Source organism: Neolamprologus multifasciatus, chromosome 2 (assembly GCF_963576455.1).
Source record: "Neolamprologus multifasciatus chromosome 2, fNeoMul1.2, whole genome shotgun sequence".
In the NCBI taxonomy this organism is placed as follows: domain Eukaryota; kingdom Metazoa; phylum Chordata; class Actinopteri; order Cichliformes; family Cichlidae; genus Neolamprologus; species Neolamprologus multifasciatus.
The window spans coordinates 20,629,676-20,643,453 of record NC_140440.1 but is presented as its reverse complement, the minus strand read 5'-3'; the positions used below and the strand labels follow the sequence as shown (position 1 = coordinate 20,643,453).

The 13,778-nt window shown below is 42.9% G+C and overlaps 1 protein-coding gene across 2 annotated transcripts in view; it reads left to right on the top strand.

Annotated features, from left to right (window-relative positions):
- The window catches only part of tenm1 (teneurin transmembrane protein 1), a 210,987-nt gene that overhangs the window by 104,910 nt on the left and 92,299 nt on the right, over positions 1 to 13,778 (top strand). For both annotated transcript variants that reach the window (XM_085134297.1, XM_085134305.1), the window contains exons 7-10: positions 4,502 to 4,704; positions 6,461 to 6,668; positions 10,745 to 10,846; positions 13,466 to 13,660. In XM_085134297.1, coding sequence (XP_084990423.1) covers positions 4,502 to 4,704; positions 6,461 to 6,668; positions 10,745 to 10,846; positions 13,466 to 13,660 — 708 coding nt within the window. The remainder of the gene's footprint in view (positions 1 to 4,501; positions 4,705 to 6,460; positions 6,669 to 10,744; positions 10,847 to 13,465; positions 13,661 to 13,778) is intronic.

Sequence of the window (13,778 nt, the reverse complement as noted above, 5' to 3'; positions counted from 1 at the left end):
TACTTTTTTGGACATAAATATCCAAGAGGGGTAATTTAAGATACTTACAAGTAATTTTCAAAATGCATCACAGTAGTTAAGCCTCTAGACCTGCACCCAGACTACACAGGTAAAGCTTGAAGAAAAATAATCTGTAGGTACTTTATCCACCTTCCAATTGACACAACACATATTACATGTGTAACAATGCATGTGTCGTGCAATGAATGCATTTGCTAAGGGCCAGATGTGTCTGTCACACACGTAGCCTGGGGTTTGATGGTAGGAGGTGAGGAAGAGAGAGCGTAATGGAAGGGCCTAAGGCCAAGAGCATTATCTTCTCCTGACTCTGACTGACACTCATTAGGCTGCACAGTGGAGAGAGGCGGCTGAAAACTTATTAAGCCACCTGCTCAAAAGGCCCTTAATTGAATCCAAGTAATTATAGAGACCTTGCCCATTGTGATATTTTTATTCATCCTGCGGCAAACTCAATCTCTCTTGCATTTGGAACGCTATTAATGTTGTCTGCACCAATATGTGTGAGATTCAGACACAGTATTGACGTGCGCACACACACACACAGTTCCAGTCCCCTCAGACGTGTCCCGTCACCAAGACTCTGGCTGCACTTTTTAGTCTGTTCTCTGCTTCATTAGAATCTGAGGGATAATAAAATTAATTGCAAAGACAGTTTAGTTCCTTTGAAAATAGATTACAGGTGTAATTGTTTTACCTGAATAACCCGTAGGCAAGAGAAATTAATTAGACCTTGTGTCCCAAGTCCTAATGTAGTTCCGTTCCTTCATTGGCCTGGTGCACCCACACACCCACACTCAGAGACACACAGCACATTCAGATGGATGGGCAGGCAAACTCACACTAACTTTTGGAAGCACGTGCTTTGCAAAGATGGGGGTGAAGGAGGACAATGTGGAGGTGTTAGCGAGTCATTAGAAATGGGAGAGGTTAAGAGTTCAATTGTAAAGCCGTCCTGATCCAGATGTCCCGCGGCCTGGGAACATTTTCAAGGGCTAATTTAGCAGAAAATATTGCAGTGTGTACATGTGTTTGCATATTGCGTGCGACTAGTGTCAGTGGGGGCATAGGAGCACTATGTGTACAACCAGTATAATTGGCTGAGGCAGCATCATCATTATTATAATGCTCCCTATGTTGGTTATATCAGACTGACCCACTACCAATTCATCATTCCCATCAAGGCCATGTTGATGGTAGACATGAATGAGCAATGCAACGCTTTTATCTGCCCTTTAAACAGGCTCAACATTTTCAAATATTCCAATTTTTTTTCTTCCCCTGCCAACTAATGATAAAAGGAGGCTTATGCGATGCTGTTGTATTTTTACTCTTACTCCAAGCCGCCAATAGCAAGTGTGAATTTCAAGCTGCTTTTCTCTTATTAAAGCCACGAGATAGCAAGGTGCGAAGGAATTTTTGCCTCCCAGTTTGCATATCATCTTGTTTAAGCTTGTATTCTTTATGTCTGCCAGATAGGAATAAACACAGATTTGCTGTTTTGAAAGATCTTTTCAAAGAGTGGGCTCAGGTTTTGTGCTGAGACACACGGCTGGAACACATTGATTGACAGAAGTAATCTGAGCGGCTCTAGGAGCCCCCGGTCACCATGTGAGCCGTCTGGTTTCTGTGGGACTCCCAAAAATGCCTCGATCCTCTCCCCTGGTTTTACTGGAGCTGCAGTATTATTCTCTACGTGCTGAGACAGACGGAGAGAGAGGGAGGGAGGGAGAGAGAGAGATGCAAGGAGGGTTTTTCTTCTTTCTTGCATCAGCAGTTGTAACTCGACACAGCCAACTCCTCAATGAGCATGGTCCTCTCATATGTGCTCCCCCCTCCCTCCCTTTTACATCTCCCCCGCTTCCCCCATCTCCCTACCACCCTTCCTTGTGGCTGACCTGAGTGCCGCTTTCTGTCCCCTTGTTGCATCACACTTGGAGAAGCACTGTACAGTAATTAGCGTCAGTCCTGCTCATCTGCCCGCCAGCCTGCCAGTCAGCCTGCTTGTGCGCCTGTCTGCCTGCCAGTGTTCCGCCAACTGCCATGCCCTATTCATGTCCTATTCATCTAGTGCTGAATAAAAGACTGCTTTCCTCGGGACATCCATCCCTCTGCTGGCCTTTATATTTTTGTGGCGAGGCGCAGAAGTGAGGATTAGCATTAAAATGAATAGACTGCTGAGGTAGACTCGGTAGGAATACATGAATGCATACTTTAGTTCGGCCAAGCTGCTTTTGTTCGGTTTGGTAGAGATTTTAGTGCGGGAACAAATTATGCCTCATACAGACACCTGTCTGTAGGTGTGTGTGTGGGTTGTTGTTGTTTTTTTTGCTTTTACTTTCAATCAAAAATCTTTTTCTGTTTTTGTTCTCGTCCCAATCTCATCGTTTTGTCCCTTTTTTTCTCCTCTCGTTGCACTAGTTAAGCGCGTTACCGAATTAATCACTTTATTATTTCTTTTCAAGTGTTGCCTAAATGAGATAGAAGGGTAGAAAGAGATGATGTATGATCTTTTGGCATTCATTTGCACAATTTTTAAAATTCACTGAAATTCAAGTATTCACTGTGTGTGATTTGACGAGTGAGCTGCGAATGTCTTTTAGTCTTGGCTCTAAGATATTTGTCTCGCGTTAAGGTTCAAAGCTGACCCTTTCCACAATCTCGCTGCTACAGATGGCCTGCCAAAGTGTTGGCATCGTCACGTCCACTAACCAACCAGATAGGAATGCAGTATTAGATAATCACACATTGATCAACTTTGACACTGGCACAAATTGTAAAGGAGAAAAAAAAACACCAAAAGAAATGGAATGAATGGAGGTAAAACGTGGAAAATGAAGTGTTTGGAATTCCAGCAATGAAGAAAATCTAACTGAGTCGTGGCGGCAGAAGCCACGTTTGTATGATGTGTCTGCAGCTGTTATTATGACTACGTCAAGCATGGAAAGAAACAGCTGGGGAATTATGACTGTTCATTGTGGCCTAAGATTCTGTAAGTTTCATCAATTGTGCGGTCCGCATAACACAACTTGATGTCGTACCTAAGTTTATTTGATCTATGTTGGCTTGACATTGCTGAAATCTCCCAGTCTGCAGGTGCCACAGCTATACTAGAGATGCATGCATGGTAGTGCTTTGAGCAAGAAATGCATTGCTTAGGTATTTTCAACATCCTGCAAACTTGTTGTCTTTGATGACCCTTAGTAGGAGATGGATGGATGGATGCACCTTTTGTCTAACATTTGTGTGCAGATATCCTGCTGTGTAGTTGGAGCAGGGTAGCATGTTTGCTGATTAACCCAAGACGATCTGACCTGGTGACGAGACTAGAGAAGAAAAGTCGATGTGACATTTCAAGCAAAACCACAAATGTCAGCTTCATGGCGTGGCAAGCTGGAAAGACAAAACAATCATCAGACCCAGAATTTTTCTCCGATCATCATGAATATCTGTGTAAAACTTAACAGTTGTAGTTACTGAGAGGTCTGCAATAAAGAGCTGGAATGACCAATGGACTAATAAATATTCCCATCGCTTTAGCTTCTGCTAGCATAGCAAGATGAGTACCTCACATTCCTGCACTCTCCGCCTCCCTCGCTCTGACAGTACGTGTGATATATGTCGGCTGGCCTGCGGGCATGTATGGTGTCGCCATAATGGAGTGGTAAAGCAGCAGGCATTATGGATTGAGAGCGAGCCGGCTCGTCCATGAATCTGCCCCTAACTGTTCTTCTGCCTTTGTGGCCGTAACGATCGGCTGGCTCCCCTCTGTCACCATATTTCCTCCATCTTAGTTTAGAAGCAGAGATATATCTCTACATAAAGGCTGACACAAAGAGGGCTGGAGAGCCTTGCCTGCTCCCCAACACAAAAGACTCAGGCCTGGTGGTTGATAAAGGCTTATGGTGAGAAGAGGAGCTGATGGCCAGGGGACTGTTGGAAAGACTATTCTCTTCACAGACAAAGACACACTCTCACTCAAGACACTATCTGTGTGACGCTGTTTGTGAATGCGTACATGTGCCCTCCTCACTTTTTCTCATCCTTTGCTTTCTCTCGTTCTCTCTCTCCTTTCACACTAACACACACACACACACACACACACACACACACACACACAGACTTTCTTTCTTGTTAGAAGATGCTAATATAGCACACGACAAAGCCCCAGTAGACAGCTCTCAGACAAAACACTTCCTTTTTAAAGCAGTTCATCTTTATGCAGAGCCTATCCAAAGGCCTGCCAAAGCATGGTCTCTTGAAAAGCAGGATTTTCACCACCGCTCAGTCATTCCTGACATCTATTCAGTCTCACTTCATTAGTGCAGCGGCTGATCACGCTGATGTTTGAGGACATCAGGTTGGTTATTAATTGCTCCCTCTGATACTGAATACGACAGCCTGTCCGCTTTGATAAATCTGCAGCGTGTGTCTTTAGCGGCCTCACCTGTCTGATTTTTTTAAATTTATTTTTTGCCTACAGAAAAGTGGGTGCGAGGCCGGGCCATCGACCGTGGCGAGGTCGACATCGGGACTCAGCAGAGCCAGGCAATCCCGCCGGGACTTTTTTGGAGGTTTCATATAACTGTGCACCATCCGACCTACATCAAGTTCAATCTTTCTCTTTCACACAACGCACTGCTGGGGGTCTATGGGCGCAGGAACATACCGCCTACACACACTCAGGTAAAGAAGGCCCCATGTCGTAGCGTGCTGTTCACCAGATGGGCATGTTTGCTTCAGCTGCTACAGATCCCATCCACGCTAATGCACCTATTTCTCTCCACTTTTTCCTTGCATCTACACTGAGGTGATATTCAGCGGTGGGGAGTGTTAAGCACTTATTTGAACACGATTACATTATATTCTTTGATCCAGAACTCCTGATACTCCAGGATGCTCTAGACACACACGACACACAATGCTTTTTTATATTTAATCATGAGAAATTATTTTAGTTTGAAAGTCTTTTTAAAAAACTCTATTGTGATACACTGGCTGTCTTTTTTGTGCATTTCCTCCACATCTCTTTATTTATCAACATCTTTGTTCTTTCCAATCTCAAACTTTGTCAGTGTGCTCATTCAGCCAGACAGAGCATTACAGCAAGCACATTTTCATCCAATCTGACAGCTGGAATAGGTTTTTGGTTTTTTTGGTTTTTGATTTGCTGTTACTTTGTCTCCATTTTGATGTCTCTGGATTTCTTGTCCTAAAAGAGGTGGAAGTTGCATTTTGTTCTTTTCAGTACAAACGCTGATTTGTGTGGAGACAGATGTCCATAAACTGCTTTTATTCATGTTTTGTGAGGCAAATGTGTTAGAACAAACAAAAACAGTTAAATCGATAACTGACTGCAGCAGAGAATGAATTTGCTGTCTGCCTGTTTAACAGGTAGCATTCATGAACCATGAACCAAAAAAAATCACTGCTTTAAACTTGTTCTGACAACACAAAGGGAAAAAAATGTAAATCAGATCAATTAAATTGTGAGTTCAGCTGTATTGAAACACAGTGTTAGAGTTGTTGATGAAAAACTGATGTTTTTTTCTTCTCTAGAGTCGTGCGTGTTTTTCTCATACTGAATATGATGCTAATTTTCCAGCTAAGAAAACAAACAAAACATGAGGACAAAGCAATTGTCCCCACATGGACACGTGTCTTTCTAAAATGGCGCACGGGCTCCCTAAAAAGTGCGGACGCGCTCGGTTTTTCGTGAAGAAAACGCTGATGTTAGCGTCTCGTATCGTGCAAAGTGTAGAACAGCATTGTGCCATTCAAGACGCACAGATACAGACAAAAATACAACACACACTGAGTCATCTGCTTTTTAACATCAGTGCGCCCCTGCTCTCGCCTGCATGAAGAGGTCTAATTAGCTGTTTTTGACACTAGTGTGACACACAGCCCTCAGGGGAAATAAGACTCAGCGAGTGCTTGCTAGTTCAAGGAGGTTTGAGGATGGATAGGAGGGGAGGGAGAGAGGGGAGATGAGAGTGGTGGGGGAAAGTTAAAGAGGGAGAGAAAGAAGCACGAAAAGGTTAAGACAGATGAAATAATAGTCTGCTCCACTGAAAACCTGGGTGGTAAAGTGTGCCCGTGCTATTAGCAGCATGTCAAGTTTTTGAGCCAGCTGCTGTGGAACACGTCTGGTAGAAAAGGGAGATGCGGCGGAAAAAAAGCATCCCTCCTTTCCTTTGGCCTCTGGATTCACATTTGATATGCGCATCATGAATTCTAGTCCCCAATTTCTTGTATCCACCCAGTTTTCTAATAGCATTCACGCAGCTAGCCCAACAACAGCCACACGCCACTGCACAAGGTTTGCCTCGCTCATTTCTGTTGCCTTTATGTAGACTTTGCGAATTCCCATGTTGTTTTTGTTGCTGTTGTTTCCTTCAGACTGGTTGATAATGCTGTTTTCTGGTTGTGTTGTATTCAGTTTGACTTTGTAAAACTGCTGGATGGGAAGGCCCTGCCCAGGTCCTTGACTGATCCCGTCTCAGCTGCCAAAGCTCCCAAAGGCCTGCTACTGAGCGGCCTCCAAGAAACAGGCTTCATCGAGTACATGGACCCCGGCACCTGGCACCTGGCTCTCTACAACGACGGCCGCAACCTGGAGCAGGTGTTACTCCACAGCACTCCCATAGGTGAGGAGGATTAGCTTTTTTTCTTCTGTATTTGTCTTGCTTTACATGTGTTCCTCTGATAATGTCTCAGGGCTGCTTCACTCTCTCGTTCTGTCTTCCTTTTTATCTGCGGATATGCAGACACGTAAGGACATGGTCAAGAGTGGTGTGAAACTCATTGACATTTGAAGGGAACTTTTCCTATTATGCGAGTGAGTTTGGCATGGCAGAGACAGCCGTTAGAAAGGGGAGGACAGCTCCTGTAGTAATGACAGGGCTTGCTAACTGCAGCTCATTGCTATGACACACACGGATGGCAGTGTAAATTGAAGGATGTGAATAATGCAAGAGTATGTGGCTGAATATAGACAAGTGGATAATTACCAGGGCAGTTTCTTCACTCCCACTTTGCCCAGTAGTCCTTAAGAGAATACAGTGTTGAAATAACCAAAAAAAAAAAAAAGTGTTGGGAAATGTAGTAGCACAGTAATGCCATGGAGCAACTTGGTAATTTCCATGTTAATACACTCACACGCATATCGTGAGCGACCCTCCATGAAAAAAAAAGTCTATATTTTGGGATGTTTTTCCTCGCGCGTCTCTTATGACGAGGTTTTCCTATTATTCAGGAAATGATCAGGAACATTATGCGCGGCTGACGTGATGCTTTTAGGCTAAATATGTATCAACAACCCCTTCAAAACCCAAGTTGCAAGCCAATCAGTAAACAGCTCCACAGAGGCAAAACATTGTACTGAAGACATCTTTCATCGTCATATTGACAGAGTCTTTTTTACAATGACTGACAGCGTGCGACAGCTAAACACAGATTTTATTTCAGAGCTGTCTAACATTTGTTGACACGTGTGCTGTCTGTAAAGTCTGGAATAGACCAGACTTTCTGTTTTTTCCCCAGTCACATATTTCGTGCTAAACAGGAACCAGGAAGAATTTTTGTTGCCTCTCTTTAATAATCAAAAACAAACAGAGGAACAACAGATGGCCTTAGTCTACCGGCCTTTAGTTTGCCGAGGTTGTTCAAAACAATTAATCGAGCGATACAGCTTGAAAGGCAAAAATAATATTAATGGATTGAGGTCAAAGATCATTTTGCTGTCTATTTACACATCTGAAAGAAGTTACGGCAGGACACCGCTTTCTTTCAGAGGCAGAAGATGAAAGCCGCCCAGCCACTGTGCGGTAAATCCTAATAAGGGACACAATATAGTGTAGCCCGAGAGTTGAACCTTGATGATGAGGAGAGGAGGGAGAATTGAGATGATCTCTGTCGGGAAACTGAGCTTTTCCGCAGCCAGTAGTAACTGGATACATCGAAGAAACGAGAGAGAATAAATAAGCGAAAAGCGACCGTGAAAATAAATAAATAAAGTAAGATGAAATCAATAGAGTGTGGAGTATGACAAGAAGTTGATAGGATGATAGACAGGATGATAGGACAATACCTGAAATGGGGCTGATTGCAGTTTTTGAAAAAAAAATTGCTTGTTGCTTTGGGATGTAAAACATGATTGCAAGAGTAATGAGGCATGAGGCTACCTGAGAGAGAGAAAACCCTGTCATGGATGTTCACAGTAGTCATTATCTTGGGGGGGAAACAAAAGATGAAAAGAAGAAAGAATTGAGTTGGGCTAGATCGTTTAAAATCACATGTGTTGTCAGCGGATAACTGACCTTTGTTGTTCAGAAGATATTTTGTTCTGTCATCCTTTCACAGGCCATCTCACACACACACATGTGCAAAAGCAGAACACAGTCATATCGTACTTGCTTGCAGCTAAAAATTGTCTGCATAAATTCTGATATAGATACTGTAATGCATGTCGATGTGTGCGTACAGTATCGTGGTGAGTCTATGGTATATAAATGGATGAGATAAAGAAAAGACTGAAAAGGTACACGCTGATTTCAAAATAGATGCCATTATGAGAGTCAGATTGCATTTTCAAACATATTCTCTGCTGTAAAAAATGCCGGCAGATGCGGATAAAGCTCCTTTTTTCCTGTTCCGCTGATACCGACGTTTACATGTAGGCCACTTTGCCAGCACCGTCTTCTTTTTAAATCTGCTTAGGGAGAGAGTGCTGCTCCCTGCAGGGTTGTTAATTATACATAATTGCTTATTCACCTGCCATCACACGTGTGCTTGAATATTACCTCTTTAAAACAATGGCCATAAGAAAAAGGAAAAAAAATCTGGGAAAGTTTCCTTCATAACTCTTAATAAAAAAGAGGATAAACAAAACTGGTGGTTGGCTAGAGGCTGGATACTTCTAGTTAGCTGAGCAGCCATTTCATCTTTTTTTTTTTCATAAATTCATAGAGCCCAAGGGTCATAAAGCATGGCTGAATCTTTACGGGCTCATAAAGTACAATTGGAATGCTTATTTGACCAATCAGATCACTTGGCTGGAAGCACCCATTTTATAATAGCATTTAACTTCAATAACTTATGGCATGAGTGATTTCTAACTGGCCAGGGTTTAGTCAGTGGAAAGAAGAGAGTGGGCGTCTCACGAATGCCCGCACACGTGCACACTCACACACATACACGCTGTAACAAATAGAGGCATGGCTTTCTTATGCATTACCTCTTAATTGCCCGGAGAGTTTTATGTTTGAGACATTGACCTGAAAAGATACAGAGCTTATATCACTGCTGCAACCCTGCAGCCTTGTGAGAGATCTGACGGATCGCTCGCCTGCGCCCGATTCAAAAGCAACTCGGTGACCTTGCAGATGAGTTTTTGTTCATTACATGTGTCAGGTGCCACAGTCAATATTGGAATTTGTGCATAGGAGGCTCTTTTTTTTCTTCCCCAGAGCGTGAGAAAGAGAAACATTTGTGATTTCTCCCGACTGTGTGGGAGAGAAGATGATTGCCACTCCTTCTCTCCATCAGTGTGACGATGACAGGTGATGGAGGTGAAAATGACTTTGGTTTCTGAAGTGATGCGCTGCTGTGGAGGATAACGCTGCGCTGCCGGCTACTGGCAGGGCCTGTCTCATTAGCATGTGTCACACGCGCCTCAAGGCGGGTGTCACATAATAACTTTGTGTGCATGTGTTTGTAAGCGTGTGTGTGCGTGTGTGTGTGAGCCGTGCCACTGAAGGATTTGTCATCCATGCTCCCTGAGCAGAGCGAGCCAGGGGACTGCAGCGGTTTGACTCTGGAGTCGATCCCCATTCAGAGGAGAGCAAGCAGGACGGCGCAGGGTCAAATAAAGGATGACATCCTCGACACTCGTTTTAATTACTTTATCTAGCTTAGATGGAGCTCGCCTGCCACGAGACAACCGGCAGCATGGTTCAAATCCCCAGCTCTGCCAGCTGCTGATTCTTCTTCACCAGAAACTTGTGTCTTGAGCAGAGCTGAGAGCGAGGCTCCTGTAATGCTCTAAAATCATGAAAGCGCGCTCCGTTTTTATCTCCCCTATCTGCTCAGGCCCGGAGAATGAGCTCTGACATGATGGACGTATCAATAAGAGAAAAAGGGAGAAGAGTAAAAAAGAAGTTCTTCCTTTTGAAGTCTGATTGAGGATTACGATGAAATGCACATAGCCTACAGAGGGATAGGATGAAACGCACACATCCAGATGAGACAATGCTCTAGTAGAAACAAGCATCACATTGATCTTTTGCAATGCCCAGAGTGCATCTACTGTAGCGACGCGCGATTGTATATTCTCCACTTACTCGTGCACTCACAATGTCAGATTTTATGTTGTTTCAGTCTCGTTCCAAAATGCGGGCCGTGTAAACAGTTTGTTGATTAAGCCTTGATGTTTGTAAATTTGCGTACCGCGTGTTTCCAACCTGTAATGCAGTATAATGTGCTTAGTGCTACTGAGTGTAAGTGAGTGCTTGGCCGTTCCCCAGAGAGTGATAGCAGCTGGATCAGACTAATCTAATATAGCCCCTGTGTCTGGGGAGCCATCCATTGCTTATCAGATCTCTCATTCAATAACAGTGAGCCATGTCAGCTTATGGAGTTACATGCAGAATATTTTCAAGTTCTTGTATTATTTTATATTTCTCTGTTCTGATGTGTGTGTTTGTTTGTATGTGTGGGTATGCAGACTCAATGGACGGCTGCTCCACAGACTGTAACGGAAATGGAGAGTGTGTCGCTGGACACTGCCACTGCTTTGCTGGATTCTTGGGTCCTGACTGTGCCAAAGGTAAGAAATATCTATCTGTCTGTCTGTCTGTCTAATTTCAGTAAAAGAACAAGTTTAAAATAAATGCGTCTTTCATATTTTCCAGCCTCCCAACACGGTCTGGAGGGACTTTTTGTAGCCCTGAGCCTGTTCACTTCTGCTGAAAATGTTTCTAAAAGTTGTCACAAATGTGTAATTCATTTATATATATATATATATATATATATATATATATATATATATATATATATATATATATATATATATATATATATATATTTATATATATATATATATATATATATATATATATATATATATATATGTATAAAGATTTAGTGATGTCCCAAAACAGCTACAAAGTCATTTTTGCTTTGCAAACTTTGCAAGTCCTGACATTTTTGCACGGTACTATTTCATCATGCGGATGAATACACACATATATGCAGGGTTTTTCCAAGCACAAAATGGGCTTTTGCTGTTCTCATGCTGTCTTCACATATGAGTGTGTGATATCTTACTAAACAATGCTGTTTCCAGTCTGTGGAGTTTTCTGTGATTTTATGGCCAACAACCACACATTTGTGTAAAAGTCTTCTGTAGATTTTATATTATTATATTATTTCTGTATATTTTGCTTTTAAGGGGGAAGACTTTCTGAAGGTTTTTCATAGTTTTTAGACATCGGCTGCTTTTTCATTCATTTTCAGTCCTGTCCTTGTACCTGACCATTTTGTTAAGCTACTTAACAATGACCGACAAGTCATTCAAGCATAAAACTGCCCCCGAACTCAAGGGATGAACCAGTGTTGTGTCTCCACAGAAGACACAGTATCTGTCTGTTTGTTATTAGTGAAAACACATGATTTGGTTCATTTTCTGTAGTTGGATCTCTAAAAATGCCAAAGATAACACAATGTGACAGGGAAAAAAACGCCATTTTTGCACCAACAAGGTGATTCTCGGGGATTTATTAGCTGGAGGCTTGACATGGTGCGGTTTATAAACTGTAAACTGGACAATTTTCCTCAACAAAGCACAGAAAAAGAAGTGTCAGACCAAAGAACATATCAGATGAACAACATCTGAAAGTCTTGTCTTTAAGTAATAGAAAAAGAATTCAGCAAAGACCAGGACTGAGAGCTGTATCTGACCCTTCATGGGGTTTTTTTTTTCAGCCAGTGGTGTTGGACAGCTTGTCAAGTTTATGTAATTATGAATGCAGAAAAGTACAGTTAGTTTTTGATCCACGATGCAGTGCCGTCTGAAAAAAGCTTGCAGTGGCAGAATGCTGCTGTAGCTTTTATTCTGATATATAATTAATAATTAATACTAGTATAATATATTTCAACGCTTTTTTCTTTTTGAAGCAGGAGTAAAGTAAATAATTGTTTTAGTTACTTCAGTAAGAGCTACCTTGTCAGTGGCTACTGGGTGAATTAGAGTACAATAGGGTAGATGGGGAGTGAACATGCTCCGGTTTGCACAGATTTGCTCTAAACCTCCACATTTCCTCCAACGTTGTTTCTCAATAAACACCTTCCCGTAGCTCAGTGAGCACCACCCTTAATTTCTGATAAACTGCGAAATGTCTGCATGAAGTCGTACATCGTATCAAGTTGGTGAAGACATCAGCAGCTGAACTCTTTTGGCTAGTCTTCATTACTGACTGGATCTTGTTTGCTCCCATTTGCTCTACCTCCCTCCCTCTGCATCTCCACGGACAGACGCTCTATTTCCTCTCCCTCTCTCTCCCTCTTCTGCATTCTCCCCGAGAGTCAGTCTTTGTAAAAATTATTGTAGTTGAATCTGTCTCATTGTGTCGAAACAGGTGATATGATATCACTTCCTATGATTTATTTACGCTCATCATTTATTCATACGCTCCTGCCGTCTTTGCTCATTTGCTCGTGCTGTAATATCCTCCGCTCGAAAAAGTTAGACAGCAAGTTTTAGCACGAGCCGTAAAATGTGAAGTGTGATTTTATTACCGTGTGGCACAGAGCGTTCGATTTTACAACGGATCAAACAAACACGGGACACACAAGGCCCTCATTGCAAATTATTCGAGAGAAAAAATGGGCAATGGCTATGGATCATCTTTTTAATGCATTTGAACTTCCCGAGCTCTGACTGCGAGTGTGACGCGTGACACTCGCTGACTTCTATTCTACCTGTCATTACATTAGCCACACAGCTCTCCATCTCTGCATGGAGATAGCGCTGCCTCATTCTTTAAATCCCTAATGCTCTCTTTCCTAATCTTCGTTTTCACGATTGTTTTCACGGCCCGTTCAGAATGACTGAGGTGACGTTGGGAGGATTTTCTACAATTCCTGGGTTGCCGTGGTAGCCAGGCTCAGGTGGTGCTTGAGTAAATTGAAACAGCGTGAGGGATAAGCTGGAGTGTGTGCGTGTGTACAGGTGTGTGTGTGTGCGTGAGGGAGAGAGAGGAAAAGACAGGGAGACAGAGGCTGCTTGAGGATTTGCTGAATCTGCGCACTACTGAGATAAGAGAGCGTAGCCCCACTCACGGTAGGTTACCGCGGTCTTCCAGCTAATATACTGCAGCACTGTGTGTGTTTGTGCATAGGTGTACTACAGAATATGTGAGTGTAATCTGTGTTTGTCCTGTTGCAGATTCATGCCCCGTGTTGTGCAGCGGTAACGGCATGTATGAGAAAGGAAGGTGCGTGTGCTTGGAAGGGTGGAAGGGGGCAGAGTGCAACGTGGAGGAAGGTCAGTGCATCGATCCCACCTGCTCCAACCACGGCACCTGCATCCAGGGCATCTGCATATGCAGTCCGGCCTACAAGGGTGTTAATTGTGAACAAGGTAAGAACTGTTGTTTACACTGCTAAAAAGAAGAAGAAGAAAGGGCCCCACTTGCACACAAATGACTTTGCTCTTTTTATTAAAAGCAAGAATTGAATTTAACACCACCCTAATCAAT